Source organism: Triturus cristatus, chromosome 10 (assembly GCF_964204655.1).
Source record: "Triturus cristatus chromosome 10, aTriCri1.1, whole genome shotgun sequence".
Classification (NCBI taxonomy): Eukaryota; Metazoa; Chordata; class Amphibia; order Caudata; family Salamandridae; genus Triturus; species Triturus cristatus.
The window spans coordinates 1,133,677,069-1,133,694,539 of record NC_140593.1 but is presented as its reverse complement, the minus strand read 5'-3'; the positions used below and the strand labels follow the sequence as shown (position 1 = coordinate 1,133,694,539).

The 17,471-nt window shown below is 41.8% G+C and overlaps 1 protein-coding gene across 6 annotated transcripts in view; it reads left to right on the top strand.

The window, feature by feature from the left end:
- The window catches only part of CASKIN1 (CASK interacting protein 1), a 719,688-nt gene that overhangs the window by 608,313 nt on the left and 93,904 nt on the right, over positions 1-17,471 (top strand). For 4 of the 6 annotated variants that reach the window (XM_085629424.1, XM_085629425.1, XM_085629426.1 and 1 more), the window contains one exon: positions 12,261-12,351. The exons of the other annotated variants lie outside the window; for them this stretch is intronic. In XM_085629424.1, the coding sequence (XP_085485550.1) occupies positions 12,261-12,351 (91 nt within the window). The remainder of the gene's footprint in view (positions 1-12,260; positions 12,352-17,471) is intronic. 6 annotated transcript variants of the gene reach the window in all.

The following is a 17,471-nucleotide window of genomic DNA, read 5'->3' as shown; positions in this document are numbered from 1 at the left end:
TCTATTTTCAATGGTCTTGTGACTTCAAATCCTCACCTGTCATGAGCCAGTATTCTCACAATTCTTTCTTCACTGCCAGGCGAACGGGCCATCTTGCTCTCCGATGTTTCTGCTCCCTGTCAAGCGTTAATGTCTTGGGACTGGTATTGCTAGACCAAATGTCTAAAAACCCTGAATATGCTGGTGCACAGGCCATCTGAGTGATGGCGAGCTTGTGGCGCCATGCATTTTACACAGAGGAATTCTTGTAAGACCAGAATAGCTACTGAAACCCTAGAAGCATTTCCTCCAAGCATTTTGATGAAAACACAGTGTGAGTTGAAAGTTTGATCTTTTTGCTTGTAAAGCAGAAAAAGGGTCTGGAGGCCTATCTGTTTTTGCCTGGGAATACACATCTTGCGGGATGAGCACCTTAGTCTATGATTCAACCATCCACAAGGAAGGGCAACAAGGAGCTCTGCCCATACAGCATGGAAGTATGCTATAGTGCAACCTTCTTAAAGCGCCTAAAAGCTGGTAGCCTGAAGGCAATGCGGTCTGTGCCCACTCGAGAAGTGTATCACCGAATGTGAGCACCAGTGCTTAAACCATACAGGTGGTGGGGACCGGCACCCGTTTTTGAGGGCTGCGTCTTATTTTCAACATCAGACTTTCACTCAAAATAAGAGAGAGAAAGGGGAAAATAAAGAAGGAAGAGAAAGAGTGAAATTAAGAGAGGAACTGCAGGGTGGTGGAAGGTACAGTCAAGAGGTGGCATCACAACAAGGCAACCTTGGTAGTCGGCAAGCCGCAGCACTTGACAGTGACGACAGCAGGGTCTCAAGAAAAACTTTGGGCCCTGCATTACAAAATGTATACATTTAACAATTTTGGCATTGATGAGTATCATAACCTCATGTCAGCGACAAGAAGCCCAATTAGTAAGATTTGAAATGGAGGTGTTTATCACCTCAAAATAAGACATGCATTTATCTTTAACATCCCAAAACCTACTAGAGAAAGAACTTCATCACACAGAACATGATTTCCCCCGCTAGGTAACACACTCTAGTAGTACCGGACTCTTTTCCTAGCTACCTTCTCTGGAGCTCTTCTAGCCTGTGCAAGAATCATGTCTTGCTAGAGATCAGAGAAATTATGTTATCAGGTGTGATTTTTGCTCCTATCCCTTCTATCCTCCCTCTCAATCTTTAAATGGTAACAAGTTAATAGATATTGAATTACTGTATATCCACCCTTGGGTACAGTGGAAGATGTTGATCTCCTGCTTGTATCTGCAGTCATTGGCAATCCCCAGTGAGTGACAATATCCAATGGATCTAGCTGAGTTTTTGGCCCACCTGTATTTGTTGGATTCAGAGTTTTGCGGGAGCTCAGCTAAAACATGTTGCCCTCTACTCTGGCATGGACCCCCTCAATCACAGAATGCTGTTTTTCTGAACTTTGCCTCTATACTATGGAGCTGAAGCGCCATTGGCGAGACGGAGTTGGCCAACATAAGAGCCATCGGAAGGAACTTTCTATTTGAAGCTAATTGTCACAAAAGACATTAAGCGGGATCCAAAAAGTGATCTGAGTGAGGGAATTGATCTGATGTGATACTTGGAATTCCTTCTGTTCAACGGATAGAATGCCATTTAAGCTCTCCTGGACAGCCTCTCGTTACTAAGCAACGCCATGTGCCTCACAGCTGAGAACCTTGAGGCTTCAGTGCTTCTAAGATGCTGCGAGGAGGATGAACCATCAAAGTTAAAGGTGCCCAGGGACTGCAATGCAACATTGTAGACACCGCAAACGAGATGATTAAAACTTTACTCGGCCCTCTTTAGCTCTGTCAAGCATAAAACAGGCAGAGGTGTGTTTAAAGGGAACCTGTGTGCGTACCTGTCCAATAAGGATCTGAGTGGTGATGGTTACTGCGACAGAAAGGGGAACAAAAATGATCAAGCATAGTGTAGGTTTGAGCACAGCGTAGTGTTACAGACACATCAATAAACCAGCCCACAGCAGCTACAGAAACTGACGGTGTAAGAGGTCACTGTGTGAGTGCTCGCTCAACAAACCTAGAGTATCCTTCAATTAACATTTTAAATTGCTCGCCTCTCCCTTTGTTGTTTCCGCCTTTCTCTAAACTGAGACTAAAACTAATTGTATCTTTTGTCTTATATCCTCTGAATTTCTTTCTCTCAGTATCTTTCTGTTCATGATTTCTCCTTTTCTTTTTTTCTGTTTCCCTCCTGTTTTTCCTTTCCTCTTTTCCACTCTTACTTCATCCTGACCCCTTGACACCGCCCTCCCTCTTTATATCTTCCCTCTACTAAATTCCTCAGTTTGTCTCCTCCTCTCTCAATCTGCCCTCTTCCACTACTCTTTCTCTGTTTCCATCCTATCCTTTGCTCCATTTCGCTCTTTCTCTGCCACCCATCCTAATCACATGATCCTTGACAAAGTATGATTATACGTGCTTTTTCAATCGCCAATCATAGATAAATGTCATTTAAATGTAAAATTAGCTGTACTTTTGACTGTTCGTCCTTTCTTGTCTCTATTCCCCCTCCCTCCCATTTTCTCTCTCTAGACTCCTGTAATTTTCTTAATCTCTCTCTCTCTCTCTTCCTTTCTTTCTTTAAATCCTTTAAACTTTCCCTTTACTCCCTCTCCGTCTCCCCTTCCCTGAGCCCTTTCTCTCATTTTTCTTTCTTCTGTCTGCCTTCCCTCCTGTTCCGGTCTCTCTTCTCTTTTGCAGTCTCGCTTTCTTTCGCTGCCTCTCTCTTTGTCTGTGTCACACCACAGCACGTTCATCTCCACCAATCAATAGTGAATAATTTGCCCTCATGAGTCCACATTAATGTCACCAAATACATTAACAGGCAGTACACATCGGTTTCCAGCGATTGCATTATTGATTCGACCGGGTATGTCTATGTCTCAGTTCTTTTCATGGATTTTTTTGTGTTTGTGCAACATTGGCCCAAAAATAGAACCAATTAGGAGAACCCGAACCCCCACACTGAATTCCTACAGTATCTAAATGCTCTTCAGCAAGTTCTGTAACTCAGACATTAGCCATGTAGAATGTGTCCACATTGTGACTACTTCGGTATGTTAAAGCCTTTGTCAACCAATCTAAAAATGGCCCTTGTTTAAAGTCCTGCAGTTTGAGCCGTGTTTGTTTGAACCCCGCTGTATTCCTCCTTTTAACCATTAAATATATGCTCCTAGGGCGTGGTGAAAGTGACAAAGCCCCTAGACTAAATAGGGAAGAAAGGCTTATCCACAAGGTACATATATGGGAAAAAGTCTTCTTGCCAGCAATGGGGTAAAGCGTTATCTGTCTATGGGTGAGCACTTGCGTCATATGTGTAAGGCCTGGGACAAGGAAAAAGGACCAGGAGAGAATGATTTTTAAACCAGGTTGTGACTGAGTTAATATTAATAATTTAACACAATAGCATTATTTATTTATTTAATGTTTTATATAGCACGAACCAGACTCAGAGTGGGTGTCAGAGCGCTTTACATTTCAAAACACCTTCAATACCATCAAATATCCAATTCTTTCACATCACAAACATGTCTATGTATTCACTAACGTTGGCATATATTTATCCCTACAAAATACATATATAGTGTTGAATAATAGAAATCAATAGATTACAATCAAGATTGTCATGTCGTACTTGAATTTAAAATAGTATCATTCTTGAGTTCTTCTATATCCAAGCTGGTTATAGTATTGTTATGTTAAGAACACATTGTTCGTTATGGGAGAAATTTACCCATCAGGTAGGACTTAGTCTCCTTTTTGAATCGTGGCGTATATGTGATTCTTCTGATATACGGTGGGATTGAATTCCAAATCCTTGGTGCAGCTGATGTGAACGCTATATCGTTAGTTTTTTTCTTACGGAATAATGCTGGTTTCAGTTGAAAATCTTTTGCTCCTCTCGATGGTCTTGTTCCTCCGGAGAGCGTAATTTTATGGGCTAAGTAGAGTGGAGTTTTGTGGTGAATTGCCTTGTGTGTCATGCATGCAATTTTGAGTTCTATTCTTGCCGCGTATGGTAGCCAGTTGAGCGCTTTCAGATGTGGAGTGATGTGCTCATATTTTTTTGTTCCAGTTATAAGTCTGGTTGCTGCATTGAGACAGGCTTTTAGGGAAGCTGTTGAGATCTTAGGGAGTCCTGAGCGAGTTGCGCATCCATATTCAATTCTTGATATGACCAGTGCCTGTCCAGCCATTTTCAGATCCCCGGGCTCGATGAGTGGCTTCAGTTTTCCGAGGTAATTCAGATGAAAATGAGTGTTTTTTGCCATTGTGTTGATGTGTGCTCGCATGTTTTGTCCAGTGTAATACCAAGGGATTTGGTTGAGTCAACTATCATCGGGGTAGTGTTTAGAGCTGTGATCAACTTGGTCTATTATTTAATCTTGGTTGAGATTTTAAGAGGGGAGATCAAAAGGAATTCAGTTTTCTGTGAGTTGAGCTTAAGATGATGGTCAGCTAGCCATTCCACAGTTTTCTTGAGTGCTTGGTTCATAGCTTTGATCTCCTCCGTAGATGCTATCTTCATATACAACTGGGTGTCGTCTGCGTACATGCGAAAGGAAATGTTAGCCTCGTGTAATATCTCAGTTAATGGTTCAACGTAAAGGTTAAATAGTGAAGGGGATAGAGTTGATCCTTGTGGAACCCCAATTTGAATTGGAGATGGTGGGGATTGTTTGTTGTCTACCAGGAATCTCTGCGATCTTCACTTCAGTACCATTCCCGACAAGCCCATCCTATTTTCCAGGCGTTCAAATAGTTTGGGATGGTTTACTGTGTCAAATGCGGATGATAGATCCAGGAGGATCAGGAAGCAGGTTTCATTCCGGTCTACGGCTAGTAGAGCATCATCTACTATGTGTAGGATTGCTGTTTCCATATTGTAGTTTGATCTGCACCCTGATTGACAGTCATTTAGTTCTTCAAATTCAGTAATGTGTTGACTTAGTTGATTGTGTACACATTTTTCTAGTTATTTGGCTAGTGGAGGAATGGTTGTTACTGGACGAAAGTTGTTTGGGTCGGATGGCTTCTCCGTACGTTTCTTTAGAAGAGGGATGACCTGACCTGTTTTTAGGCATTCCGGAATTGAACTTTGGGCAAGCAATTCATTAATTATCTTAGTGCAGTAGGGAATGACCATGTGGTTCAGTAGGGCCAGCATTTTGATGGTAGGGGGTCATTGTAATGATTATTTGGTTTCAGAGATAGGACTATTTTGGTGATGTCATGCTGATCATATAATTTAAAGATAGACCACTGGGCATTATTTTTGGGCATTATTGGTATCGGTAGGGTATTGTTCCTCCCTTGATCATTTCATAGGGTTGATACTTTTTCTGAGTTATTCTTGAGCTCTCTCTCTCCAATGAGTTGTCTTTATCAGTAAAGAATGTTGAAAAATCTTCGCTGTTCATATCTGATTTAGATGTTAATATGGAGGGTTTGGCTAATTTGTTTGTTTGATCTTTTAGTAGATCGAAGAGTTTCCTCGGTCTGTTCTTTGCATTTTCAAGTTCATTTAAAAAAAAATCTTTTTTTGATTTAAGTACGCTTTTATTGTAGGTTTCCTTGTCATTCTTAGTTGTTTTAAGTGGGGGGACAACGGAGTTTGTCTCCATTTTCGCTCTGTTATTCTGAGTTTACGTCTTTCTTCGTTAAGTGATCCATTGAACCATGGGTTTTTATCTTTGATCTGTATTCTTTTAAGTTTTAGGAGGGCAACATCGCCAATTATTTTAGGTATCGTACTATTGCTGTGGTCTGTAAGCTCGCTGACGTCTGATAGATCACAAGGGGGTTGAAGTTTATTCTCGCCCTGCATTGTTGCAGTCTCCAAATTCAGGTTTCTCTTGTCTCTCATCCACTGTTTGGGTTTGCTTGGTTGCTAGATTGTTTTCTTTTTTTTGGCTGGTATTTGGAAAGTAATGACGTGGTGATCAGACCAGTCGCACGGAACGATTGAAATTGCTTGGATCGTATTTTCTTTGGAGATGATCCAGTCTAATGTAGCTCCTTTGGAGTGTGTTGGTAGGACACATGCTTGTACTAGTGATTGGTCTGCTAGAAATTCTTTAAGAATGTTTATCTGATTATCTTGGATGTCGTTCCAGTGAGGATTGAAGTCTCCTAGGAAAATATCATTGGAGTGAGGTTCTGAGTTAGATGTAATAATTTCCAGTAGATGGCCTATGAAAGATAGGTTTTTCCCTGGGGGTGATAGAATGCGTGTAGTTTGTACACTTGGTTGTCTGTGAATTGTGCTGTGAGTCCAAGGTATTCACATGAATCTATAGGGTCTGAGAGAACTTTAGAGATGATGATATTAGAACTGTGGATACAGGCCACTCCTCCTCCCGATTTGTATAGCCTATCTAGTCTAACAATGTTATAGTTAGGTGGCACCAGCAGGTCTAGGCATGGGGAGGATGATTCAGATAGCCATGTTTCAGTTAGAATATCCATGTCAGTATGTTGATTCAAGAGTAGGTCGGCAATGTCAGCTGCATGTTCCATTGCTGAGCGGCAGTTGATAAGTAGGCAAGATATCTTCTTTGAAGGGTTTTCTCGGTCCGAATTGGCGTTGGGTCCCTCTGGGCTTAGCGTTATTTCTTTCAAGTTATCAGAGTTGTCTTTGCATTGTCTTTGGGGTTATCGTCTTCACTTTTGGGCTATCACTATTTTAATGTTTCCAGGCTGGGTTTGTGCCTGGGCTAATGACTACATGCTTTTACATTAAGTTTATGTTTTCAAGCTGGTGTTGTTTTTAGATAATTTCTACTCCACTGTTATTACTATTTAGATGTAAAGAGATTGAATGGCATTTTCAAGGACTTCTGAAGTTGTGTTCCTTGCTGAATTATATTCTTCTGTGTCTTGTATTTTATCTGCATGTTGGGATTGTCTTTGAGTAATTGCCTGTAAGTCAGAGTTGCCTCTAGGGTTTGGACCACTAGTTGGATTTCTTACTGGTTTAAAGTGTCCAAGATAGTGCTTTCTTAGGGTTACTGTATATGAGAAGACCCATCTTTATTCAGGTTACTGCTTATGGGAAGGGTGCGTCTCTTGGTCAACAATAACATTTTCAATAAATGTTTCTTTTTGAGCAGTGTCTTCATATAAGTCTAGACTCTAGATTAACAACTAAAAGTTTGTTTGGTCTTTCAGTTATTGTCTACAGGGCATTTGCCTCTGGATTAATGGTTTGTCTCTAGTTTGATGTCTGTCAGTTTGGTTTATCTCTGGCTTGTTTTCTGCAAGCAGGTGTTGTCTCTAGGTTAAAGTTATTGGGGCGTATGTTTTACCAGATTTATGTTCAGTAATTAGTGTTTTCTCTGTGCTACTGTCCACACGTGTTTGTTAGTGGGATATTTTCTACAGTTTTTTTGTCGCCATATTATTACCTCCAAACACATTTTCTCACAAGGTAATGTTCTCCAGCACTACAGTTCTCCAGGTCTGCATTTCTTTGCATCTCTGCCTGACTATTCTGAATTTCTTTCCTGAGTCTCTTGATGTTAGTATAATATTTTGCATTACACCACATGGTGATTGTTGCTTCTACCATGCCACATACAACTTTTTCCATGGGTTTTCTTGGGTTCCACAGTATCATAAGTCAGCTAAGTGGGCCTATCAGAATTCTTTAGGGAACTAAGTTACTTGTTCGATTACTGAAGCTATGTCTATGATTTTTACTATCATCACAAGGCATCTACAGATTATAATGGAAATGGAACCTTCCCTTCAAATGGAAGGTTTATTACTTCGCTGTAATAATTTTCTCCATGTTCGTACAGACAGCAGACTAATCGCAGTCCCCTTCGCCATACCCAATTTGTTCTATAGATTTACATTTCTATTTCATCATTCACTATGATTTTTAGCAACAATAACATCACAAATGATTTCCCATTATTTTCAATGAAAGCAATTAATCATTTGGTTAGTAGTCTCGGCTTTTGGCCACCATAACCAATGTGCATCTTTATATTTCAGTTCAGTTGTATACCTGCTCCAGTTGGCTCTGGATCAACATAGTGTGCTATTGTCACATCTATTTTCCTATGTCCTTTTTGCATTCCAAGACTATTTTCTTTTTCTATTTGTCCAATTTCTTCTTTAGTTTATGTTGTAGCCATCTTGTTTATTTTCTTTTCATACTACAGTATCTTCTGAATGTTTCATTTTCTTTACATTGTCATTTACCACAATGTCAAGGAAAAGCATTCCAACCAGACCAACCCAAAGGTCATCTGTCAAGAGTTTTGATGGGTACAGAAGACATAAACTAAAGAACTTGTAGACAGTGCAATAGGAGTTGGAGCCACAATACCAAATATAGGTTCCTAACTGTATTCATTATATAGGTTCCTAACTGTATTCATTAGTACAGTGAAGCAAACGTTGATTTAAAGGACGAGGACGTGGTTAGGGTTGTAAGGAATGTGCCTCTATTATTATTGATATAATTATAAAAATCACCAAACACCAATTACCAAACTAATTATGCGATAAACAAAATAAGACATATTCATTGTGGACTTAGGAGACAGGAGTGTTCGGTGTTTTAACTGTGTCATCAAAACAACAACACGCAGTCAGTGCATTAAGGATAACGGAGTGCCATGTTTCTTAGCCTAGCTCGTAGTTTTGTTGACTGTATTCAGTCTTTGGTTTTAATAAGCATTGGCTTTTACGGTGACATAAAATATTATTACAAATGAAAAAATGGCGTGAGGCAAATAAAAGAACAGCTGCAAGGAAGTTCTGTACAGACTATAAATGAAAAATAACAATCAACTGCTATTGGATTTTCGATGGAGTGCTAGATTATGGAAGAAGGCAGGTAGGTTAGGGTGAGGAAGGAGGGTTAACAAAAGTTCAAGATATGTCGAAGGCATCCAGTGAATGGTTCTCATGTATAGGTAAAGTAAATGTAATAACATATCTGGGCCATGAATTACAGATGTTTATTGATAGTCATTTTATCAACTTCAAGAGGATAAAAGGCTGAGTGGGCTCATAGTGGTTCGATACTTGCTAACTATAGGTGACCAAGTTAGAGGTGAAACTGGATAATTTTTAAACACGCTGGAAGCTGGATCTTTCAAGACCTCAAACGCATAGCTTCTAAAACAATCTAAAAGACCTTTAATACATGTACTAAGTTATGAAGATTCTGTTATTTTTGACCACCAAATATATCTACTAATTAAATCTTTCTTCCTTGACACGTGTTTTATTCTTGCAAATACTAATCAACACGCTTCTACTAATAAGACACGCTAATTACATCTTGTCTCATCTGGTTAAGTTTTTACTGCTCTTTCAAGCATGATAACTAAACATTTCCTCAACTTCTTTAACCCCTTACCCATGTTAAATAAGGTATCAGTCTGCTCCAAACACATATAAATTAAACTGTCACCCTTCTTCCTTCACATGATAATTAAATATTTCTTTACTCCCAACACATTTTTAATATCTTCTCTAATTAATCTGTTGCTATGGGCTCCCGATACATAGAAACAGAATAGTTAAAGTACTTATAACGCAGAACAGTCGAAAGTGCCTATGTTTCTTACATGCTACCTTAAATATTCTTTAGACTTATTAATAAAATATGTTCTCTAATCCAGAAGTTTATATTTTCAAACATCATCTGCCCTTAAAGTAAGGATTACTCTACTTTTTGATGTCCTGACTCTCTTTGTGAAGGGGCAACAAAGGGTTTCAATACACACACCATGTTTCTGATCTGCTGTACAGATTTACAGTGCAGGTTGTATTATCATCTGATACACAAGAATTCCTCAAAGTACCCCTGACACAAGGCATCCATCCATACATATCTTAATGCACATACATCTATGCTGACATTACCCCCACCTCACATGAAATACCCATCACATTCCCACAGGTACATGTGCAGTGCTATAAACCTACCACCCACAAATGCTCCACCAGCAAACATAATCAGCACTTACATCCACAAATGGTTCACCACATTGGGTGTGTGTGTGTGTGTGTGTGTTGTGTGTCTGTGTTGAGTCTGTGTGTGTGTGTGTGTCATATGATTGTTATGAAAAAAGTAGCCCAGAACTTCTTGCTCTATCTTCATTCAACCATGTTATTTAAACATCTTACTTGCATGTGGTAGGTTTCTCCTTTTATACTCTCCGGCTCCTGATGAATGTTTTACCTCTTTCTTTTCACTGAGGTAGCACGTCTCCCATCATGTGACCTATTGTAATCTTCTGGTACATTTATGTCCCAGTGTTGCCTTTCTCTCTCTGCTCCTGCCCCATTTTGTAACCTCTATTTGCTCTTGTGACATGGCCTAACATGTATTTTCCTGTGACCGGTGTGTTGATGCAGTGTGTGACTCCTCGTGTGCCTTGATGCTGCTGTTTCTACTCTGCCCTTATGTAGTTCCTTTCTCCTCCTGACCTCCAGTTCCCTGGTATATGCTGTCTCCTCCTGTGCCCTTGTCTCCTCCAGTACCCTGGTGTAGCCACTTTCTGCTCTGCTATTCTGATATAGCTTAAATCTCCACTTGTTCTCTATCTGACTCCTCACTTCTCCATCCAAGTCACGGCTGTCTCTGTGTTTAAACTCCAGGTGGTCTGAAACTCTGTCCATCAACTCGCTTAGCAGTGCAAGAAACATCTTCCTATGGGTTTTTTCACTGACCACTGCTTAGTTATGTCCAAGACAGTTCAGTCAGCATTTAATGTCCCCAGGGGCAGGACTATTTTTATGAAGTCACATGTGCTACCATACCCCGGGGGTTCCTAATAGGTTTTAACACTGGGTTTAACAATTGTGGACACAGTACACACAGGCAATGTTAGAAAGTTAGACATTTGCATCCATGGCATACTTCATATCTTTGGAGAAAATTTCTAACTTTTGTGGGATTCACAAGAATCCCAGAACTACTCAAGGAACTCTACAAAAGATGTGGACTTCTTGTGTACTCAGTGGTGTAAAATTACACAATCAGATTTTCCACAATTCCTGCATGAAGAAATGTGACCATGCAGTTCACGAATGCACTACGCATGCGTGAATTTGATTCTGAGACCCAAGATGTGAAGTTTATATGCACAAATCTGCAATTTCCACAGCTGGGTTCAACTAGGTGTGCACAATGCTTTCTTAATTGGGTGCTGTGTGTGTTTGAAGCCACTCAGATTATTAATGCCAAAATGTAAATATTTAGATAAGTTGGTTACCATAAATGGGACTAGCAAGGAGCCGGGCAATCGGTTTCTAGTGAAATGGCCGGAGTGAAGTCAGTACTTGGGGTAACTATGATATGTAGACTAGTCCAGGGTGTCACTATGCTAACTGGGTGACAAAATTTAACAGTATCAAATTTACTTACCTCTATCTATTAAACCAAAGTTAAATTGTATGCAAGGTTATTAACATTATAACCATAACAATGGTAGTTAATGGGATATGGTTGCACATCCCATGATTGGTCCTGAGTAGGTAAGACCCAAGCGAACCCTGTACAGTCGGAATAATAAAATGGTGATCTACCATCAATACATCTTGCTATTAATAGATGTACTTGGAGTGGCTATAACAACAGTCCTTCCTCACATGTGAACAATGCGATTGTGGCATTCATGCGAGTTTTATGACATGTTGCCCAAGATAAATTTAAAAAAAAATAGTGCTGTAGGGTGCCTTGTTTCTTTTAATGAAACATGCTGGTGTATCCTGAAATCCAGATCTAGGTCAATGGGATTGTAAGACAGGTAACTAGGAAGATAGATAGATAGATAGATAGATAGATAGATAGATAGATAGATAGATAGATAGATAGATAGATAGATAATGTACGAGGTAATATAAAAACATAATAGAAATGTACTAGGTGGCGAGCATGTCTAGTTTCTGATGGCAAGTCAGAGAAAAGACTACTGCTAGTTTCCTCTAATTATCTTCATAAAGTAGGAAGATAGGCTGAATAATGTTGATGGTGTCCCTCCACAGTAAGAATCTGTGCTGTCTCCACTTTCTCCCACTTTAGCTCCTTCCGTCACCCTTCTCCACCCCTTTAGGTCAGACCCACATTAAGTTGCGCCGCTCTGTTGGCCGAAACTATGGCACCTATTGACCTTTTTGTTTTTTTGCTTTTAGTTTGTTCATTTTCTGTCCATTTTCCCCTTCCCCTTTACTCTCTCGATTTCAGCTGCTGGCGACACTTCTTGCCCAGAGAGCTCCTGCTCCGGAATCTTCCCCAGTAAATGGATCTGGCCACGCCCCAGAAGCTCCGGCTGCAGGTGTGTGCACGGACCAATCACAGCACGGACAGACTCTGCACCTCCCACTTTATAATGTGGTCCACGGTGGGATAAGACAGTGGTGCAAGTGGGCAGCGGGCCCTCACTCTGTGTGTTGCACGCCTCTTTCTATACTTGGTGTCACAGGTTTTGTTCTGTGTCCCTTATGATGAAACCCCTAGTTCTGCTGATATTTAGGTGCCAACTCAATTTGCAGGGTTTTGTTCGGGATACCTTTAGCATTTGCACTTTGGGGCCTTGCTGAAGTCGTTTTTTGGGGCTTTTGCCTTTGTGCAGTTCTCAGAACCCAGTAGGGTCTGACTCTGGTTTAGAACTTTTAAAAAGTGGGGGTGGAAAAAAAGAGAACACAGACCAAAATGAAAATGTTAAAAAGTCTGTGATGAAAAATGAGACATTGAGCACGAATATTAATTCTCCAAAATGCTAGAGATTGCAGGTGTGACATTGAATGAATTTGACACCGAGTAACGTCACGCGATTGACCTCTGGTCCAGTCCCCAACTGCCATTTGAGGGCATCCAAGAGGATGCCCTCAAATAGATCACCTCTTTCCTTACCGGAAGAACTCAGAGAATCCACCTACCACCTTTCACCTCGGAACCCAAGAATATCATCTGCAGCATCCCTCAAGGCTCATCCCTCAGCCCCACTCTTTCCAATGCCTACTTGGCCCCCCTAGCCAACATCATCAGAACCCATGGAATGAACATCATATCCTATGCAGACAACACCCAGCTCATGCTTTCTCTCTCTCTGAAGACCCATCCACCATGAGAACCAACTTCCCCCTGTGCATGACCAGCGTCACCGACTGGATGCAAAATAACTGCCTCAAACTCAACACAGACAAAACAGAAATACTGATCTTCAGGAACAACACCTCTCTGTGGAACAACTCCTGGTCTCCTGCAGAGCTAGTACCTTCACCCACCCCTACAAACCACGCCCAGAACCTCAACATCATCCTGGACAGCAAACTTACTTTGAAAAACCAGATCAACACAGTCTTCTCTGCCTGCTTCCTGAATCTTCACATGCTCTGAAAGATCTTCAAATGGCTCCCCATCAAGCCCTCATCACTAGCCGCTTGGGCTACGGCAACACACTCGAAGGGGCCGACTACAATGTCATTAGGAAAGACTCCGGCTGGGATTCGGTATTGCAGAATCAGATTCAGAACCCTTGTTTCTGAACGAATCGTACTAATTTCCCAACAAACGATTACAATGCCTGGAAACCATTCTAGCAGTCCGAATCGGTTCCGAAAGGCATCCAGACAGCCCGAGTCTTTCAGAGCCGATTCATACAGCGTGAGGGACACGGTTTCCGGACGAGCAATTACGATGACTGATTCGGACAGCCGTTCCGAATCGGTTTGCCCGAGTCGAAACGGCTGCCGGAATCTATCTTTGGGGGCCTGTTGCGGGCTCCTTTCACCCAGAGGAGTATGAATGGGTCCCGTGGGGGTACCCAATGAACTCCTTTTCCCAACCATGCACAATGTGACAGGCACCATGGGGTGCCCGCCACAGGGTTCAAGGTTTTCCCCAATCACCCCTTTTTTCAATGGGAGCCTGTGTTCACGTTCGGAACACAGGCTCCCATTGAAATCAATGGGAGTCTGTCCGAATCATATCCGGATGCATCAAAATCGCTTGGTCGGAATCCGAGTCATTCGGAAAGCATTCCGGAACCGAATCGGTCAGCATGCTCTCCTAACATTATCGTAATCGGCCCATATGTTGGAGTCACCACTCTCTCCTGAAGAGACTGACGACCACACAGAACTCAGGGACCAGACTCATCTTCGACCTCCCCAAATGGACCCGCATCACCCCACACCTCAAGAAACTCCCATGGCTCCTGGTCTGCAAGAAATGTCAATTCAAGTTGCTGGCCCATGCCTGCAAAGCCATGCACAATCGAGGACCGGCATACATCAATCACCGCCTGAGTTTCCACCAACCCTCCAGATACCTGCGCTCTGCCTCCCTCACATCCATTTAAGCACCATCAGAGGACGCTCGATCTCCTATCTCACTACGAAGTCCTGAAACAGCCTCCACCTCACCCTCTCTTCAGGATTTCAGAAAGAGTCTCATGACCTGGCTGTTCAACTGATTTCACCCAAGCAGCATCGGTCTAACGCGATACCCTCGCGGGTGATTATCAGAGCTCTATAAATCCTGTTTGATTGATCAACTTTCTATTTGCTGCTTAAAGGCTAGGATAATGGAAAGAAGTGCAAGCTACAGAAAGTTAACATGGCACTTAGAGCCTTTTACTGTCTCTGCCCGTTTCTGCATCCATGACTCCTCCTTCGACCAAGCCATCAAAGACAGTGCCAGGGTCCCAAAAGACAAGCCAGAGGTAGCATTTGCTACTCCTTCCTACCCCTAATTGGTGACCCAGTTAAATTGAGATAGAGAAGGGAACATGAGAGACAAATAAAGAGATTAGATTTTTGTGTCGCGTGTGATGGGAGAGGACGGTAGAGTTGAGAGAGATGTGTGTGTGTGGAAAAGGAGGGGGCAAAAGAGATCGGCCAATCTTATTTAAATGGCAGATTTGCTCCCAAAAGGATGAGCTCCACTGTTTTTCAACTGGTATTTAAACACATTGGTTTCACATAGCCAGGTAGCTATACAATAACTGCTTTGGCTGCTGTTATGTGCAAGGGTTTACCACCAGCACCATACATCTGAGTGAGGGCTTAGAAAGACCCACAACAGTTGGTGTTATCAGTAACAGAACTCACTCTTGTACTGTTCATCACACCTGTTATTCTCTAAAGGCGAGGTGGCAGCAGGCCATTCCTGAAGTTGTGCGATGGTAGCACATGTGAGTGCTACACTCTGAGAGTACAACTGATGCCCTGAGGTGCATTTTTACCCTATGGGGGTGTGTGTGCACTTGCATCGCAGTTCATGCTGAACATTCCGCAGTGAGGCATTTAACATGTTGTACTCGGTTCCAGCATGTCATCTGCTTGCATCATCATACAACAGTCACAGAAGCTGGAGAAAAGGGTGCTGTTGCACCTTCCTCAAGCCTCCCCACCACCCCTTCTGGCCCCAGCCTCCGTTCCCTTGAAGACTGTGATTGCTGGTTATGGTCTTGCTTGACAGCATAGTTTTCACCAGACAATTATGAGGGAATCACTAGAGAGGGGCTTTAGGTCCACCCACATGTTGGGAGTCAGGTGTAGATGTTTTGATTGGGCAGAAGTTGCGTGCTTCCACAAATAAGTGCTTGGCCTCCACGCAGCCATGATCAGTTTGTTTATTTATCCAGCTGCCTAAGCTTGAACTTTCAGTGGCAGACACATGGCATTGGAATGCTCTTAAGGTGACTTAGCTAGATAATTTATGTTGTTTTTCACTGGCAGCAGCACAGATGGGAGGAGGGCAGTGCCTTACCTACATGAATTTTTCAGTCTGGCTTGACAGTGCACCTGTCACCTGACCTTTTAACCTACACCAATATTAGTCTACAATTCTTTACTTTCAAATCAATTCAAAACATATTCCCATTCTATTTACTTACAATGCTTCCCATTATCTAAAACATTCCTTTACAGCCAGACCTAATGGCCTTGCCAATGCTTGTTTTCAGTTTGTGACTTAAAATCCGTATCCTAAAGGCCTAATCTGTGAGGGAAAATGAAAGGGACGCTGAGGAGGAAGGTGTGTATGATAGGGAGATGAAAGTGTAGAAGACAATAGAGAATTGTAAGAAAAGAAAGATGTCTGTACTAAAAGGGAAAGGAGAAATGAGCCAGGGAGAGAGTAAAAGAAATGTATTGTAGCTGTGTGAAGGGAGATGTCATGAGGGGACAAGCCTTGAAGTGTGTGTGATGGAGAATGAAAAAGAGGAGAGAGTGGGAGAGCGAAAGGCAGCCGAGGAGAGCTCATTCCAGACCATGAAACCTTTGTTCTTAAATAAACCCATACCTTTGAAATCACTTCAAAGTGCTAACCCAGAGCCAGACGTCGCGTGTTGGGAGAATCGCGCACAAAGCAGCCACAGAATTCAGCCTCAAACCTATTCTAAGCCCGTCTTTTTCAATGTTTATATAATTCTTTGGTCATGTTCCTTAAAGATTGTCTTTTGACTGATTCCTGTTTCTTCTGGCTGTTCTCACGCTGTTGGCTTTTTTTCGTCCAGTTCTTGATTTAGTTGCTGCTTTCTGATTATCTTGCCCGTTTCTTAGCTCTTGTCTGATTCCTGGCTCTCACGCCTGCTTCTTGACTTTTGGCGTTGCGGGGATCCTGTTTTTCGTGCCTTGTTTTCCTTTTCTTGGGTTCAGATTACTGCTTTTGTTTCAATCTTGTTTCTCCTCTCTGATTGGTTCCTCTTTCTGTTACTGATTGTCCTGGCTTTTCAAAATCCCAATCCTATCCCAGTTGGCTGTTTTCCTGTTCTCCCTCTTATTTTTTTGCATAGATTCCTGCGTCTTAGTCTCGTTCCTGTTATCCTTCCTGTCTCCTGGCTCAGTTATCCTCAGCTGGTCTACTTCCTAGATTTACTGCCTGTTTCCTAGTCCGCTCACCACTTCCTTTTAATTTATGCTTGTTCTGCCTATCCGATGCCTAGCATACCCCTCTTCTGTGAATGGTCTTAATTTGCCTGCTTCTTTGGCCTTGTTTTTCTCCTGTTGCTCTAAAGTCTGGTTGTACTAACTGCTTTCTGCCTTAATATTGCCATTTGCGGCTTTCAACTAAGATTCTTCCTAGCTACTTGCCTTTTCCTTGACTGTGAATTTCTTTCTTCCCGATTGTGATCAAAAAAATAACTCATATGGATAGAGATATAGTCAAACTACTTTTTGCTGCATGTTACCAGAACTTTTCATTTATTGTTTCATTATAATGTGCCTGGTGAGTATAAATAATCCATTTAAGGGCCATTCTGGTTCAATGTTCATCTCTAGAAGCTGTTTATATGTTGTGCCTTTGATCAGCGTATCTGCTGTCAAAGCAGGTTTTCCACTGCTTCCTAAATGTCTGTGATATCTTATACATCAATATGAACCTCCTTAAACCCTCTTCTTCTTGGGTGACTCCTGGGCTTTGTGGGAATGAACATTTTGGTCTACT